The 18852-nt window shown below is 41.8% G+C and overlaps 1 protein-coding gene across 2 annotated transcripts in view; it reads left to right on the top strand.

Moving 5' to 3' along the window:
* lyn (LYN proto-oncogene, Src family tyrosine kinase) overlaps positions 1–18852 on the top strand; it is a 102616-nt gene that overhangs the window by 22215 nt on the left and 61549 nt on the right. Inside the window, exons 2-4 of one of the 2 annotated variants that reach the window (XM_072254793.1) lie at positions 13203–13267; positions 16419–16473; positions 16566–16665. In XM_072254793.1, the coding sequence (XP_072110894.1) occupies positions 13208–13267; positions 16419–16473; positions 16566–16665 (215 nt within the window). In that variant the 5' untranslated portion in view covers positions 13203–13207. Of the gene's footprint in view, positions 1–13202; positions 13328–16418; positions 16474–16565; positions 16666–18852 lie in introns of both variants that reach the window. The other variant, XM_072254789.1, reaches the window with a different exon arrangement.

The following is an 18852-nucleotide window of genomic DNA, read 5'->3' as shown; positions in this document are numbered from 1 at the left end:
CATCTTCAGCACTATCACTCCAGTTCCTACCCACCTATCAAATTAGTTTAGACCCACTAAAACAACTCTAGCCAACCTGCCCACAAGGATATTGGTCCCCCTTGGGTTCTGGTGTAACCCATCCCTTTTGTACAGGTCATACCTTCCCAGAAGAGATCCCAATGATCCATATACCTGCACCCCTGCCCCCTACACCAGTTCCCAGCCACACATTCATCCTATTCTTACCCTCACTGGCACGTGGCACAGACAGCTATCCTGAGATTACTACTCTCGGGGTTCTGTTCCTCAGCTCCCTAAAATCTCTCTTCAGGACCTCCTCACCTTATCTATGTATGTCATTGGTGTCAAAATGTACCAAGATTTCTGGCTGTTCACACTCACCCTTGAGAATGCTATGGACACGATCCGAGACATCCCTGATCCTGACACTAGGGAGGCAACATACTATCGGGTGTCTCTATTGTGCCCACAGAACCTCGTCCCTGTTCCTCTGAATAAAGAATCTCCTGTCAACACTGCAGGTCCTCTTCTCCTCTCTGCTCTTCTAAACCACAACACCAGACTCAGTGCCAGAGACCCGGTCACTGCGGCATCCCCCTTAACAGTATGTAAAGTTATATAATTATTACTGAGGGGAACAGCCACAGGTGTACTCTGCACTGGCTGTGTATTTCCCCTCTTTCTCCTGACAGTCACCAGTTGCTTGTCTCTTGCATCCTGGGGGTAACTACCTCCCTGTAGCTCCTGCCGATCGCCTCCTTATTCTCCTGTATGAGTCGAAGGTCATCGTGCTGCAACTCCAGTTCATGAATACGTTCTTTCAGGATCTGCAGCTTAGTGCACCTGGTGCAGGTGTACTTGCCAGAGGTCTCCCAGACTTCCCACATCCCACACGCAGTACAGAACACTGCTGCTCTATGTGTTGCATTGTACGATGTGGGCATTCATGACCTACGATCATGATTGTTCTTGGCAAAATTCTACCGAAGTGGTTTGCCATTGCCTTCTTCTGGGCAGTGTCTTACAAGGCAGGCGACCCCAGCCCCATTATCAATATTTTTCAGAGATTGCCTGCCTGGAGCCGATGGTTGCATAAACAGAAGCTGGGATATGCACTAGCTGCTCATTTGACCATCCACCACCTCCCCATCTCCATGGCTTCTCATGACCCTGATGTGGGGGGGGGGGGGGAAGGGGGTTGCTAAGGAAGTGCTACATCTTGTCCAGGGGAACTTGCAGGCCACCAGAGGGAAGGAGCACCTTACACGTCTTTTGGTACAGACAAATCTTCACCCTGCCACCCAAAAGTTTTATGTAGCCTCTCAAAATAAAACATTCTTGTATAAAAAATAGAAAACTGGCAGAATGATAACTGCATATGAATCTTATTGATCTCAGAGATGTCAAGAGCTTTGGAGACGTGTATTGATTGATTGATTCTTGGATTGGGTGTACCAGATTGTATGGCTAGCTCAGGAATATTCAGATAAGAAACCTTTGAAACTAGCCAGCCGATGGCGTAGTGGCATCCACACCAGACTTCAAGGTGTGTGGTCCAGCTGGCTCCCTTGCACGCTTTCCAACCATCCTGGGTTGAGTATCGAGCTAGCAGCTCGGCCTCGTAAAAAAAAAAACAGACAAATGCTAAAGAAACAGCAAAGTTGCTGCCTGATGTACCACAAGGTGCCAAAAGGAACAACAACAACAAGCTTTCAGACTGGAGCAAGTGAGGGACAAAGATTTGAAGTGGGAAAAGATTCCTTTATGCCGGTTGGACAAGGAGGGGGTGGTTCTGTCAACAACACCAGCTGGTGTAGGATTTGTTTTCCCTCACATTAGCTCCACAAATTCCTTAAAATCGTAGTTTATCTTCTACCCCTAGCATCACTTCCCTGCACTAATCCCACATCCTTTGAATTGGTCAATATCTAAAAATCTATCTCTGTTTTGTATATACTGTGACTAACTTCCACAGCCTTCTTGAGAAGATAATTCAAGATACCTTATCCACTTTTCATCTTCTCTCAGACTTATTTTAAGACTGTAACCACTGGTTATGTAATCCTGGCTCAGGAAATTATTATCTTTACATTAACCCTGTCAAATCCTTGTTAAGGGCACGTCATTCTTTTAACCTTAGATTAGGCTTAATCTGTTAATCCCTCCCTCATAAAACAAACACACTGCATTGCTGAACTTCTGCAGGGTTTCCTCCATTGTAAACATTAGCCTCCTTGTACAGGGACTCCAGGCTAGTAAACAAATTGCAGATATGGTCTCACCATGGTCATATTTATGTGGAACAATTAGGATCATAAACTGTGAGCTGCAATAGGAATCAGCTCGCTGTTTGCCTTCCTAATTATTGAGTCCACTCGAAGGACTTCCTGAAAACGACGAATAGCTCCTTTGAACACTCCCTACTTGTCCCTGCTCACTAATCTCTCTCCCGGCACTTATCCCTGCAAACAGAAGGAGTGCGACACCTGCCCATTCACCTCCTGTTAGAGCCCCAAACCCTCCTTCCAGGTGAAGTATAGAACCATAGAAACTACAGCACAGAAACAGGCCCTTTGGCCCTTCTTGGCTGTGCCGAACCATCTGTTTAGGTTGCTTACTGTACCTGGTGCTTCAAATGCAGCCACCTCTACCTTGGTGACATCCAACGTAGATTGGGGGGGCCTCTTTGTCGAGTACTTTTTCTCTATCCACAACAAGCAGCATTTCTTGGTGCCTAACTACCTTAATTCCAATCCCCATTCCCCTTCCGACCGGTAGTAATTTCTGGATTGTTACCTGTGCCAAGGGCCAGTGAGGTTTGAAACAGGATGATCTGTCAGATAAATACGTGGCTCAGAAGCTGGTGCAGGGGTCAGAGTTTCAGGTGCTTGGATCATTGGGAACTCTTCTGGGGGAGGTATGACCTGTACAAAAGGGACGGGTTGCACCTGAACCCGAGCAGGACCGATATTCCCATGGACAGATTTGTTAGAGCTGTTGGGGAGAGTTCAAACTAATTTGGCAGGGGGATGGGAACTGGAGTAAAGGGATGTCGGATAGATTGGATGTTAAAAAAGCAAAGACAGCATGCAGTCAGATGTCAAGAAGGTCAGGCAGATGATAGGACAAAATTGCAGTCAGCAAGATAAGTATCGGTGCATTAGGGATGCAGAATCAAAAAGGCCACAGATACAGTACTCAGAATGTTATATCTCAATGCACAGAACAGAATAAATAATCTTATCAGTGGATCAGTGGTAATTTCAGTAGAATAAAAGAAATTACAATGGTATGAGAGAGGAGTTGGCCAAAGTAAATTGGAAGGAAATTGCTGGCAAAGATGACACCAGCAATGGCTTGAGTTTGTGGGAAAAATGAGGAAGGTGCAGGATAAATGTATTCCAAAAACAAAGAAGTACTCAAATGGTAAAATACTAAAATCATGGCTGACGAGGGAAGTCAAGGCTAATGTAAAAACAAAGGAGGTGGCATACAACAAAGCAAAAATTAGCAGGAAGATAGAGGATTCAGAATCATTTAAAATCCTACAGAAAGCAACTAAAAGAATAATTAGGAGGGAAAAGATAAAATATAAAGGCAAGCTAACAAACAGTATCAAGTTGGATTGAAAAAGCTTTTTCAATTATATATAAAAAAATAAGAGAGATGAGAGTGGATATGGGACAGCTAGATAATGAGGCCGGAGAAAAAATAACGGCGGGGGGGAGCAATGGCAAGGAGATGACAGATGAACTAGATGAGTATTTTGCATCAGTCTTCACTGTGGAAGACACTAGCAGTGTGCCAGGTGTTGAAGGGCGTAAGGGAAGAGAAGTGGGTGCAGTTACTATTACAAGGAAGAAGGTGCTCAAAAAGCTGAAAGACCTAAAGGTACATAAATCACCTGGACCAGATGAACTGCAATCTAGGGTTCTGAAAGAGGTAGTGGTAGAGATTGTAGAGGCATTAGTAATGATCGTTCAAGAATCATTGGACTCTGGCATGGTTCTGGAGGATTGGAAATTTGAAAATGTCACTCCACTCTTTAAGAAAGGAGGGAGGCAGCAGAAAGGAAAGTATAGACCAGATAGCCTAACCTCAGTGGTTGGGAAGGTGTTGGAGTCAATTGTTAAGGATGAGGTTATGGATTACTTGGTGACACAGGACAAGATAGGACAAAGTCAACATGGTTTCCTTAAGGGAAAATCTTGCCCTGACAAACTTGTTGGAATTTTTTGAGGAGATTACAGGTAGAATAGATAAAGGAAATGCAATGGATGTTGTATATTTGGACTTTTAGAAGGCCTTTCACAAGGTGCCACGCATCAGGCTGCTTATTAACTTAAGAGCCCATGACATTAGATGAAAGTTACTAACATGGTTAGAGTGTTGGCATTGGTAGGAGGCAGCGAGTGGGAATAAAAGGATCTTTTTCTGGTTGGCTGCCAGTCTTCAGCAGGGGCTGGTGTTGGGACCACTTCTTTTTATGCTTTATATCAATGATTTAGATGATGGAATAGGTGATTGTTTTGCTGAGTTTGCAGATGATACAAAGATTGCTGGAGGGGCAGGTAGTGCTGAGGAAAAAGGAAGACTACAGAAGGACTTAGACAGATTCAGAGAATGGGCAAGAGAGTGGCAAATGAAATACAATGTTGGAAAATGCATGGTCATGCACTTTGGTCGAAGAAGTAAATGTACAGTCTATTTTCTAAATGGGGAGAAAATCCAAAAATCTGAGATGCTAAGGGACTTGGAAGTCCTTGTGCAGAACACCCTAAAGGTTAACTTGCTGTTTGAGTCAGTGATGAGGAAGGCATATGCATTTCAAGGGGTCAAGAATATAAGACCAGGGATATGTTGCTGAGGCTTTATAAGGCACCAGTGATGCCTCACCCTGAGTGCAGGCCCAGAGCCATCAAACGATCCTCACACGATAGCCCTTTCATTCCCAGAATCATCCTTGTGACCCTCTCTGAACCCTCTCCAATGCCAGCACAATTTTTCTTAGATAAGGAGCCCAAAACTGTTCTGTTCTGAAACCTCCTGAATGTTGAAAGCCAAGACAGAGTAAATGTAGAAAGGATGTTTCCCATGTTGGGGGAGTCAAGAACAAGAGGGAACAGCCTCAGGATAGAGGGACATCCATTTAAAACAGAGATGTGGAGAAATTTTGTTCGTCAGAGGGTGGTGAATTTGTGGAATTTATTGCCACAGGCAGCTGTAGAGGTCAGGTCATTGGGTGTATTTAAGGTGGAGAGTGATAGGTTATTGGTTGGCCATGGCATCATAGGTTATGGGGAGAATGCCAGGGAGTGGGGCTGATGAGGGGAAAAAAGGATCAGCTATGATTGAATGGTGGAACAGACTTGATGGGCCAACTGGCCTAATTCTGCTCCTATGTCTTATGGTCTTATGGCCTTATGGTCTTGTATTGGTTCATGGCCTCTTCTTCTGCCACAAATGCTCAACCCTCAGGTAGGAGGAGCAACACCTCATGTTCCATCTGGGTAGCCCCCATCCTGATGGTAAGAACACTGATTTCTCTAACTTCTGGCAATTTTTCCCACTCCCTCTTCCCTCACCTTTCATTCCCCCCCCCCCCGGCTCACCTCTTACCTCTTCTATTCTTACCAACTTCTCACCTCCCCCTGATGGTCCTCCTCCTTCCCTTTTTCCATGGTCCAATGTCCTCTCCTATCCGATTCCTTTTTCTTCAGCCATTTACGTTTTAAACTTATCACTTCCCAGCTTCACGTTTCATCTCCATTCCCCCCTCCAGCTGGCTTCCTAGTTTGTATTCTTACCTGTTCCCCCATCTTCTTATTCTGGTTTCTTCCTCCTTCCTTTCCAGTCCTGATGAAGGGTCTCAGCCCAAACCGTCAACTGTTTATTCTTTTCCATAGATACTGCCTGACCTGTTAAATTCCTCCAACATTTTGTATGTGTTCCTCTGAACACCAACACTTTTGATCTTATGCCATTTTAAAAATGTGTACTATTTTCTCCCCAAACAGATGACCTCACATTTCCCCAAGTAACCTTGTATGCCTTGTATGTGCCCCTTTACCTGACAGAATCTCCCCCACTATCCAATGCTAGCCAGCTTTGTAGCTCAGTAAGCTTGGATATATTGCAGTTGACCTCTTCATTCAGATTGTCTATATAGATTGTGAATGGCTGCAGTCTCAGCATGGATCTCTATGGCAACCCACTGTCACAGTCTCCCAAAAATAGCCAATTTATTCCTACTTGGTCTTCTCTCTTTAGAGAAAAGGATTGAGAGAACTGGAGGATCGCCCAGTGGATAAGATGCAGTTGGCGAGGCCTTGAGGAGAGGTGGGAAAGAAACCAATGTACCATGTTTGAGGTTGACGGAGTGGTAACATTGAGATGATTTTGAGTTTGTGGAACTGATAAGAGGAGGCTGCAGACACAGTTAATTAAATATCTCGATCTTTTGTAGCAAAAATGTGTGAAGGACTTGAGTGATCTAGGGTCTGGGGCTGTGAACTGCCTCATTCTTTAAATGTTAAAGAATGTTACTTTATGAATGGAGGAAATGAGAGCACGATGCTGGTGGAAAGACATGAGTTGAATAGGACAAGAAGGAATACATGTTAAATATGGAGCTGAGGTTGGGGTAAATGAAATACTGAAGATAGTTTTTAATGGGATTGAAAATGTTTTAATCCTTTTCTGGAACTGCAGGAATTCTGATTAGGAGGGGAAAAGGGTTGTGGGGAGATAGTGATAAAAGGATTTGATCAGACCTGATCTTAAAGTTCAAATTACATTTATTATCAAAGTATGTATACTTTATACAACCTTGAGATTTGTCTCCTTTCAGGCAGGCACAAAACAAAGAAACCCAGTAGAACTCACTTAAACAATATCATCAAGCACACAATCTGCAGGAAAAAAAAACAAATTGTGCAAACGATAAAAGTAAACAAATAACATCCAGAAATGAAGTTCACAAAAGTAAGTTCAAAACCACAAAGCCAGTCACAGTCGATCTGGAACCCAATTAGTTGCGGGCCACAGCCTCAGTTCAGCGCAGAGCAGCAAGTTGAACATCAGCCCATCACTTGTCTCTGGCCCCAACCTTTTCAAATTGGCCCGATACATAAATCTGCCAAATAGCAGGTCGTTCCTCGTTCTCAGACCTGCGCCCCGCCACTTCGATACACTCTCAGGCCTGAAATCCGTCACCCTGATTCAGCCTGGTGCTGAAATCAGTCAAACACCGGCTTGTTTGTTGCTCTCGGGACTGGGTCCCACTGCCTCGACTCTGCGGCTTTGAATTGCCTCCAAGCCCATTTCAGCACCCAAATATTGGCTCATTCCCTGCTCTCGGGCCTGCGTCCTGCTGGAACCCAGTCATATAGTATGAGTATATGAAATACTAATGTTAAAAGAGATGGCTCTGAATATGGAGAGGATGATTAAGGGAGGAGAGCAGTAAGCTCAGGAGATAAATTGAGGTAAGGTTTGAAATCTTTGGTTGAGAAGTCACTAGATAGCAAGAAGCAAAGAGTTGAGATACCTTATGGTCAACTTTTGTTACCTGTATGAGTAGTAGAACAAGGACTTTATATGTGATAACAGAAGTGGAAGAAGATGCCATGCTCTAGGAAGTAGAGTGCCAGAGGGATTGGATTATATTTGGCAATCTCCAAAATATGACTGCAACATTTTGAATGAAAGAAGATAGTGGGACGTCACAGCAGGCAGGGAGGTATCCTTTATGTTGTGTGCTGGGGCAGCAGGCTGAGGGTAGCAGACACCAACAGAATCAACAAGCTAATTCGTAAGGCCAGTGATGTTGTGGGGATGGAACTGGACTCTCTGATGGTGGTGTCTGATAAGAGGATGCTGTCCAAGTTGCATGCTATCTTGGACAATGTCTTCCATCCACTACATAATGTACTGGTTGGGCACAGGAGTACATTCAGCCAGAGACTCACTCCACCGAGATGCAGCACAGAGCGTCATAGGAAGTCATTCCTGCCTGTGGCCATCAAACTTTACAACTCCTCCCTTAGAGGGTCAGACACCCTGAGCCAATAGGCGGGTCCTGGATTTATTTCCTGGCATAATTTACATATTACTATTTAACTATTTATGGTTTTATTACTATTTATTATTTATGGTGCAACTGTAACAAAAACCAATTTCCCCCGGGATCAATAAAGTATGATTACGACTATGACTAATTAGCCATCGATTATTGCTTCCTTTCCCTAGAGATGAATTACTTCCAAATAGAGTCATAGAGCAATACAGCACAGAAACTGGCTCTTTGGCCCATCTAGTCAGTGCTGAAATATTATCCTATCTAGTCCCATCAACCTGCACCTGAAGGATAGCCCTCCATACCCCCTCCCAACTATGTGCCTATCCAAACTTCTCTTAAGTGCTGAAATCGAACCTGTGTCCACCACTTCTGTTGGCAGGACATTTCACACTCAGCACCCTATGAGTGAAGAAGTTCCCTTTAAACATTTCACCTTTCACCATTAACCCATGACCTCTAGTTCTAGGCTCAACCAACATCTGGAGAAAGCCTGCTTACATTTATCCTCTCTATACCCCTCATTAATTTTGTATACTCCTGTCAAATCTCCCCTCATTCTATGCTCTAGGCAATAAAATTCTAACCTTTCCCTAACTCAGGTCCTCAAATCCCAGCAACATTCTTGTAAATTTTCTCTGTACTCTTTCTATCTTACTGGTATTGTTCCTGTAGGTTGGTGACCTAAAATGCATACAAATTACTTGCTGCACTTGCAGTGTTTTGTGCTAAAGAACATACAGTCTTCTCTGAATGCCAACGTTTACAGTGAAGTCATCCAAAATAAGATTAGCAAGCCTTCATTCACAGTGGTCAAATATTTTGAAGGGAAATGTGGCTAATTGTCAGGGTTCAGAGATTTGACACTGGAGCTTGGGGGTTGGTGGTCATGGTGGGTAGGAATTAAGGAGGACACTGGAAAGATGATTACTAGATTTCCTATTTGGCAGGGTGATCAGTGGTGAGCAAGTTAATGGGCAATTGGGATTGTTGTTCTGGAGGAGGTATAGGTATTTATCTTAATAAGCCCTTTGAAGGTGCAAATCACAGAGAAAGTTCAGAAACAATGACAGTAAAGTAGAGAGGCAGAGTGCTGTACATTACGTGTAATGATTTCAAAAGCAAGAAAATGAGTAAAGTCAAAGAGGAAACTCAGAGTAATTGGAAAGTCAATCAGAGGGAGGAAATGGTTGGGAATAGAAGTGATGGGAATAGTGTGGATGGAGCAGCAACTAAAACTGATTTGAGCAGGCACAGGAGAGTGAAGTTATTTAAGCTTCATGTTGGAGGGGGGAGGTGATAAAAATGGAGGCCTGTAACTTTGAAAGGCGTCTTTTTCATGCACTTCTAAAACCCTTTTGAAGCTAGATTGAGACATCTGCTCAGATGAAGCTAGATTCATATATATGTAGTTGGGCTACATCTTAACTTACCCACTTAACTCCCTGGGTGTCAAAACATATGTCTGAATAGGCTCAATGTCTCCTTAAACATGTATGGCCTTTCAATTTTTAGGGGCTGCTGTTTAAGTTCAGTATTACTTTCCCACAATATAAAGGCCTCCTGCATATTTTAAGTTTCCTGTTTCGAGTTACAAGTCTCGATTTATGTGCCAGACCTCCTCTCCCCACATTGACCTTCATCGCTCTGCAACTCCAAAAGAGAGTGGGGGAGTGGGTGATGTTAATCTCTTCCTCAACACTTTTTTTCCCTGTTTTCCCTGTCTCTACTGCTGCCTTCCTGTGTGACTGTTCAAGTGACCATCTACTAAATGCCTCTGAAATAGGGAGACAGTTAGCCACAATATTTAACAATCATATATTTTCTTACTGTATTTGCTTTCTGTAACTTCCCCATTATCATAATCAATGCAAATGCATAGTTTCAAACCACAAATGCTCAACACCAATACATTTCAGAATCCTCAGTGAAAAATAAGTAAAAATACAGCTGTTCCATCCAACCTACCCCACAGCACCACAATACTGAATGCATCATGATGCATGCTCTCCTCACCCACCTGTAGATATGTAACATTCTCCACAGACAATAAATCAATTATTAATTATTAAAATGAATAACGAGAAACACTTCAATGGGGAAACAAATTTGGGAAATTCACCACACTTCCTCTTAGATAACTGAAGTCCAACAGGTTACATTGTTCTGATTCCCTTTCCAGAATACAATACTTTTTATTTAAAGTGATCGGCAGAGAATAGACCTAGCTCTTCCTTAAAGAATATTTCAATCCTGTTATTTGTGCATAAGACTTATAAAGTCAATAATCTGTGATATCAGTCTTGCTGCACAACAAAGATCTGAGAAAGGCATAAGAGGGGTGCCTGTCAAAGGTCTGGTCCCTTCTTCTCCAATCCCACCCCACCCAAAACAGCTCACCCATTCAACAAAACCAGGTGTAACTTCACTTTATCCTGTGCTTGGCTAAAGGTGTTCTACTTGCTGCTCTAAACCAGAATCATAAAATCCATTTTTATCCATTTCTCCCTTTGGTTTACTTCCCTCTCACTCCTAGAATTATCCTTGACATCATGACTTTATTCATGCCTCTGCTCATGAAATTACTTGCAGTGCACAGTTGATCTACATTTCTGTTACTTCTCCTTGCTTGGTTCCCTGGTAGATGAGCCTGGAGCAGTTCCCTGTTAATCTCTACACGTCACCGAAAGGCTCACAGAAGCACATTGTCAAACTTCTGTGGGAAGCCTTTTGAATGGAGATGCACAGACAGCATCTGCAGTGCACATTTTGTATACCAGTTGTTGCTCTTATCCTGAAGAAACAGTGCACATTGATTTCTCTATAAAGGTTACATCAGGATCAAGAAACTATAACATAAAATGGATCACAATTTGACTTCAAAGGAAATGTAATTCCAGTTAGCAGAACTTTTCTGAGTGTCTTCATTCACTGAGTGTCAAAGATTAGAATGCAATCTCAGGAAATGTCAATGTGTGGTAAGAACTGACAAATATTAATGTGAATCGGAAAGTTAATATAAATCATTACTTTAATTGTGATAAATGCTAGTCAGGCTGTGCTCATTGAAGTAAAATTGCCTAAACTGGAAATCTAAAGAGTTTGGCATTCCAATGCTTACAATCATTCTCTATGTAATTAAAACAATTTTTTTGAGTTTTTATTGTATTATGTAAAGATGCAAAATATATATTTAGAACATGCCTGATTTGAATGACTTTTGTCAATACATCTTGGTGAGGAATATGCATTGACACTATTGTACTGTGGATCAGAATGAGAGGAAAGATTGAAGATTGAAAATGACATTGGGGCCAGTGAGTCTTACTTCAGTGGTTGGTAAGTTGATGGGGAAGATCCTGAGAGGCAGGATTTATGAACATTTGGAGAGGCATAATATGAGTAGGAATAGTCAAAGGTAGGCTTTGTCAAAAGTAGATCGTGCCTTATGAGCCTGATTGAATGTTTTGAGGATGTGACTAAACACATTGATGAAGGTAGAGATGTAATGTATATAGATTTCAGCAAGGTATTTGACAAGGTACCCCATGCAAGGCTTACTGAGAAAGTAAGGAGGCATGGGATCCAAAGGGACATTGTTTTGTGGATCCAGAACTGGCTTGCCCACAGAAGGCAAAGAGTGGTTGTAGATGGGTCATATTCTGCATGGAGGTTGGTGACAAGTGGGATCTGTTCTGGAATCCCTACTCTTTGTGATTTTTATAAATAACCTGGACAAGGAAGTGGAGGGATGGGTTAGTAAGTTTTCTGATGACACAAAGGTTGGAGGTGTTGTGGATAGTGTGGAGGGCTGTCAGAGATTACAGCGGGACATTGATGGGAATCAAATCTGTGCTGAGAAGTGGCAGATGGAGTTCAACCCAGGTAAGTGTATGGTGGTTCATTTTGGTAGGTCAAATATGATGGCAGAATATAGTATTAATGGTAAGGCTCTTGGCAGTGTGGATGATTAGAGGGATCTTCAGGTCCGAGTCCATAGGATGCTCAAAGCTGTTGTGCATGTTGACTCTATGGTTAAGAAGGCATACGGTGTATTGGCCTTCATCAATCGTGGGATTGTGTTTAGGAGCCAAGAGGTAATGTTGCAGCTACATAGGATCCTGGTCAGACCCCACTTGGAGTACTGTGCTCAGTTCTGGTCGCCTCACTGCAGGAAAGATGTAGAAACCATAGAAAAGGTGCAGAGGAGATTTACAAGGATGTTGCCTGGATTGAAGAGCATGCCTTATGAGAATAGATTGAGTGAACGCTGCCTTTTCTGATGAGAGGCATTGATCATGTAAATAGTCAGAGGCTTTTTCCCAGGGTTGAAATGGCTAGCACGAGAGGGCAGTTTTAAGATGCTTGGAAGGAGGTACAGAGGAGATGTCAGGGGTAAGTTTTTTATACAGAGAGTGATGAGTGCTTAGAATGGGCTGCTGGCGACAGTGGTGGAGGCGGATATGATAGGGTCTTTTAAGAGACTCCTGTGTAGGTACATGGAGCTTAGAAAAATAGAGGGCAATGGGTAAGCCTAGGTAATTTCTGAGGTCAGGACATGTTTGGCACAGCTTTGTGGGCCAAAGGGCCTGTATTGTGCTGTAGGTTTTCTATGTTCTATGTTCTAAAATAGTTGCGGAAGAGGCAGATGAGAGGGCGGGAAAGGGTTGATAAGGAGAGTTACTTCCTAGATGTGAAAAGGCCACCCAAGATCAGTTGCTGAGTGACTTAGATAGTATTTTGATTGATTTGTTATCAACAGCAGCTTTGAAATTGAGGAAAATGGGGACTTTATATCCAATTATCAACATTTTTGCCAATGTGGTAGGGTGAGTTTTAGAAATAAATGCTAAAGTGTGAATTGTAAATCTATATTTTTGGAAAATGGTTCTTAATGTACAAAGTGATCTCAAATTAGTCTTGTATAGCAGCATATCAGTAGCTAGTTTTACACATCAATCTACATTATTTTCAATACGGTTCAATCACAGCCAAAACTTCACCCCTAAATACTCATGACAACATAAGTTTTACCTAGTTCGAGTTCTTGCGGAATATTTGGAATATGTGGCATGAACAGCAGTTAAATCTTGCAGAGCCTCAATAATATATTGTTTTACAGAAAATATGGGATGTATAAAGTCAAAGAACTTCTCGGAAGAACCAAAAGAACTGAAAGAAAATCGAGTACGTAAATCTGAACCAACTATTTATGTGAGAGATCCAACATCCAATACACAAGTGCCAGTAAGTAGAGAAGTGAAGGGAAAGCATCATTGCAAAAAGCCAGGCAGATGCATGACTGACCTACTTAAACATTCATTGTCCCAATTCCAAACCTATGAATTATAATTAATGATTTGACTTGATTTTATTTCATCTACCAATTAATTTTCCATTACTAATAATCAGTGCTCTATATTATTTAATGCATAGTTGATTCACATATTAATATTAAGGTATTCCCTTCATCTAAGCATGCCTACTCCATTGATATATATTTATCTAAATTCTGTTTCACCAGCTTCCCTGGTATCATCTCAACCAAAATGTGCTCACAAATTGTTATATGGCCCCCGTGTGATTAATATTTTAACCATGCAGTATCTCCCCTCTTGAGTACAAGGTGGGAAAACAAGTTGTACCATTTTTCAATCCACCCATCGTCTCTGTAATGCCATGCAAGAACTTTAATCTGTTGCTGCATCTTCCACTGTGATTTTAAAAAAAGGCCTAATCTCAAACAGCATTCTGTTTGGTTAAACATCTCCCAGGACTTTGCCACCACTTACCTTGCCATTCTCCAGTGGGTTTGCATCTTGATCAAATCATTGCAGATAAAATGAATTATGCCATTCAGCCCCTAATATCTGCTAACTCAGTCAAAGTGATGATGTATCTGACTGGAGCTTTGTTTCATTTGAAGTTTCATATCCTTTGATGCCATTCAAGAAAAACAGTTTTACACAGTTTTCTTTCCTTTTGGAGGAAAGAACCTTTCAATACTTGCAGAGAACATGCTGCTTTATTTTCCTCCAATGTGAGTTGGTTTGCCTTGTCTTCACCCTGCTCCTTTCTTCTTGATGCCTTTTCATTACGTGAAATAGGCTTAGAGATCCCATTCCCAAAGTTTGCAATCATGCCATAGAATGAGCACAGAGCCACGTTAACAAGTCCAGTTACTTCATTGCCATGGGAACATGCAGTGGTTCCAGTGGATGTGCTGCACAACACAAAGCTGTGTCTGTGGACAATGATGAATGTGTTATGGAAGAAGGGTTTGTTTCCATTGATCCCCTTCCCAAATACTAGTCATTTTCCTTCCTCCTGTTCTCTGAGGAGCAATGTGCTTGGTCTAAACTGCCCATGGGGGTCGAAATCATTCACATCCTGAAAAGCCCACCTACAACTCATTGCTCATTAACCTATCCCAGTCTGCTGTGCACTATGGCATTAGGGAGGACGCTGATGTTTTTACCTTAGCAAGATGGACTTTGGCTCATTCTAGAACAGAGGCCATCAGTTTAGTAGGGAGAAGGATTTGCAAGGAATGCAGACTTCCCATAGGCTCAATGATGTGCCATTTTCCAGGAAATTTAGACTCCATTCAACATCTGGCCCGCTACATTTATCAGCCACTGTTTTTCAAAAGACTTGATCATATCTTCTGATTCTGTCTGTGTACTGCTCACATTTATAGTGACCACTAGGACCACCACTGTAAACGCCATTGGGTGTGAGTCAGGGATGTCCATAGCTCTACAGGGATTTTTGTTCTGCATTCCAAAGAGTGTTTGGATGCATCATTTTCTTCCGCTGCACCAACAGAAATCTTGCCATCAGACAGGGTGGACCTGGTCAATGTCATCAAACTCTCCACTCCCACCTCCCCCCTCCCCACTCCTTGCCCAAAGCTGGAGGGGAGAGTGGAAGAACAGGTGTTCAATAACAAAGTGATACACTTTGATGCTGACATGACTGAATAGAAATTCTTTTGAGGACCCTCCCCCTCTCCTGCTTCCATATCCAGAAAGGCAAGTAATAAAATAAATCCTATCTACCTTTAGTATTCAATTGACCAGGTCCTATGCTAGGAAGTTTACAGCTTGATTTCCAACCCCTGTTGCCATTGTATTAGAGCCAGCCTGCAATTAATTCTGAATGCCATAATCATTGATAACTGTTATATCTACAAGCTTGCACAAAACTTGCCAAGAGAATGGGCCTGCTTTCCTCTGTGGTGCAAAGCTTCTGTCTGGCTTCTCCCATTGAGTAGGATTTAGCTTCCATCATCTATTGCTGCCTGCCAACACGATCTGCAAACCTTTGAGCTGTGCGTCCAGGATGGATTTGGAATATGCCACTTTCCTTGACAGCTCTTGGAATTTACCAATAATACAATGAGCATTTCCATGAGGATCCATACAGGTGTTCCCGCCTACACTCCACTGTCTTGATTCTCATCAGAGCTTTGTGGAATAGACTGATACACTGCTTCTCTACATTTCTGCGACCTAACTGCCAGGTAGAAAGGCAAGCCTGTTTGACAGTGGTGGTACTAGTCTGGTGGTGTCAAGTATCTGGATGCAGTGTTTTCCTCACCTTTCTCCTACTCTGTGTGAATGTGCCCCTCAAGGGAGATGGGACTAGCCAGTTACTGGAAATATGAGTTTATCAAATTACACAGAGCACTGCTGTATAGTTTCTTTAGAGACTTCTAGCTGTAACTTTTTGAGTATAGTAATTAAATAATTATAACTCTAGTTCTTCAATGCCCCCGTCAAACTTGATCACTGAAGCAGAGCAAGGTATGCTTTGGGAGGGGAAAACATTTTTCCTCAATTGTCTGCATTTCTCTTTATCTTAATATAATCATGCAACCTTGTTTGAATATGAAAAGCAATGCAGACAGAATTGTATTTTCTATGCAATGGAATTAATGCATTTACACCTATGGTATTAAAAGCATGCTCTTGTTTCTTTATGCAATGGAATTAATGCATTTACACCTATGGTATTAAAAGCATGCTCTTGTTTCTTTTGTATTTTGAATGATTTGCATGCATGTGATATGGATCAGCTATTCAGCTGATCCATTTGCAATACCACACGATATAATGCTTTCTTAATTCCAAGCAGAGCTTGTGAGCAGTTTTCTCGTTACTACATCATTTGAAGCTAATAATCAATTGATTGCTTTGTATATTGATATGTGGGAAACAAAATCTAATGATCATCATCTGATTTGGTGAAGTGGTTTGAATTAATGAGCTGCACCACTTTAAACATTTTGGCATTCAGAATATTGGCATTCTTGAATAACAATATCTTGTTGCAGAATTCAAAGAGGGATACTCATCTTTTACCTGGGCAGAAGTTTCAGAAATTTGAAGGTAAACTTGTATTACAAAACAAATTTCAGTGTGGATAATTGTTTCTTGATGTGGAATGAAATTAATAACCTGCCTTCTATATGTCTGAGCAGAGACTGATGGCAAAGTTGTTATTGCCTTATATCCATATGATGGAAACCATGATGATGATCTTTCTTTCAAAAAAGGTGAAAAGCTAAAAGTGCTTGAAGAGTAAGTAGCCACTTCCTTCTTCAGTTAGACTTATCTGCAGGAAGAAAATAAGGAGCATTGATATTATTTTCGTTGCTCTGTAATTCTGCTGTCTTGCTTTCGCACACTGTCCCTTTCTGCAACATATACAATTGTGGACAGAAAGTCAATTCTCTCCATACCCAAGATCCAGACACAAGTAATTAGTGACTGCGATTAGAGCAATTGTATTCTTGGAAAGGGGAATGTGGGTCAAAAGTGAAGTATTTACTGAGGTATTTTAACAATTACTGTATGCTGCGTCAGTAGCTTACCTACCTTCATGCACATCCATAGTAATGAAGTAAATAAAGTAGAATTTCGATAACACAGAGCCCTTGGGACTTTGCTGATTTTCCAGATTGTTGGATGTACTCCTTTTCATGCCCAAATGCACATTTACATCATTTGTTTAAACAGTTGTATGATAAATTTTCCAATAAATGCTGCAAGTTTAAAGGGAGCAAAAAAAAAGAGCAAAATGGCCTCCAAGTTGGGTTCAGTCAAAATCTTACCAATATTCCTGATCCCAACTCCAACTCTGGCTGCGGACTCTACTTGCATGCTGCATTCAGCTCACAGTCCAGACTACACGTACAATAGATGCTGGATTTCTAAATCATCAGGTGCCAGATATCTGTAATATGGAATCTGCTCTACATTTTCTGAAGTTATATTTCAGTTTGTAACCAAAATCATTTAGCCTATTATGACCACCAGCTCATTGATACAGTAAGTTAATCCAGAAAATCCTCCGCTTCACCATTGTCAACAAGCCTGGTGCTTCAATCATGCTTCAATAAGAAATGTAGATGTGCATCCATAGTGTAGCAAGATCTGCCTTGAATGAGGTGCTTTCCTGGTGAAACTACATCTCAGGAATATGTATACTGTATGCTAATAATACTGGAGTGCAGTGACACCTTGCTCCAATTATATTTGACCACAGTGACACCTGCATTGGAAATGCTGTGTATGGATCTCTTGAGTTTAGAAGAATGAGAGGTTGAAATGAACAAATTTCCAAGAGGGTCCTTTTACTAAAAAGCAAAAAAATAGTCATAGCAAAGAGATCCTACGGCCAATCAAATTGGTTAAAATTCTACAAAATGTGTTATGTTCTTCCGCTGAGTGGGAAGAATGATCTGGGTGCACATTTTTACTTTCAATGAAGGCTGAGTGCAAAAATGAAGCAAGTTAGATTGTCCAATGCTCTCCTCCTGAGAGATTGGACTAATTCAATTAATTATTTTTTTTAAAAAGAGCATAGAGAACAGAAGTAGGGAATGCCTGCTCTGCAATAAAAGGCAATTTTATTTTAAATCAGGGCAATGCTTCTACAGTAGTCTATATATTTTATCCAAACATCTATTGATAGGCCTTGAATTTACTGGCAATCTCATTTCTGATCTTAAATAGCCAGTCTGCTATTTTGTTAAAGTTTCTACACACCATGACCAGGGGAAATATTATGCCTACGTCTAAAGTCCTGGAAGGATATGAGAATATCAACTAGGCATTAGCATATTTTAATATTCTTCCAGGACTTCAGATATAGAACCCAGAAGCGAAAGGCAGAACAGAAAGGGAAAAGTCACCGCCTTAAGTTGATCTCTCAAGCAAAGCCCTACCTTCATTATAGGAGCAGTAGCACTGTGGGAGTTCCTCCACCATCAGAACAGCAATGGTCTAAGGCAGCCCACCATTACCTTAATAATAATGAGGAACAGATATTAAATGATGACCTTGTCAGAAGTTCAGATGAAGTACAACACACCGATTGTGTGGAATTCATCTTTCCTCATTGAGGCCCTCCACTGACCGGGGTCAACCATGGATGTTGTGATCCTGCTGTCTGTGATATGCAAGGCAATACGATATGGAGACCAAGCATTCCCATGCAGCAGACTCCCCCTCTCCACACAGCCGATGAATTCAAAGAGACCGATACAATTTGGCACCAGTGGCGTCACAGGAATTGCCAGTCAGCTTTGAACTCATTGTAAGACAGCCTTAGGGACTCCAGCTCCAGATTTTTCATCGGGCTTTACTCCCAAAGCCTTCCCCGTGAGAGAGTACAGCCACAAGACAGCAGAGTTTTGAGTCCTGCTGAAGGGTCTCGGCCCAAAACGTCGACTGTACTCTTTTTCCATAGGTGCTGCATGGCCT

The sequence above is a fragment of the Mobula birostris genome, chromosome 1 (genome assembly GCF_030028105.1).
Source record: "Mobula birostris isolate sMobBir1 chromosome 1, sMobBir1.hap1, whole genome shotgun sequence".
Classification (NCBI taxonomy): domain Eukaryota; kingdom Metazoa; phylum Chordata; class Chondrichthyes; order Myliobatiformes; family Myliobatidae; genus Mobula; species Mobula birostris.
This window is presented reverse-complemented; position numbering and strand designations above follow the sequence as displayed.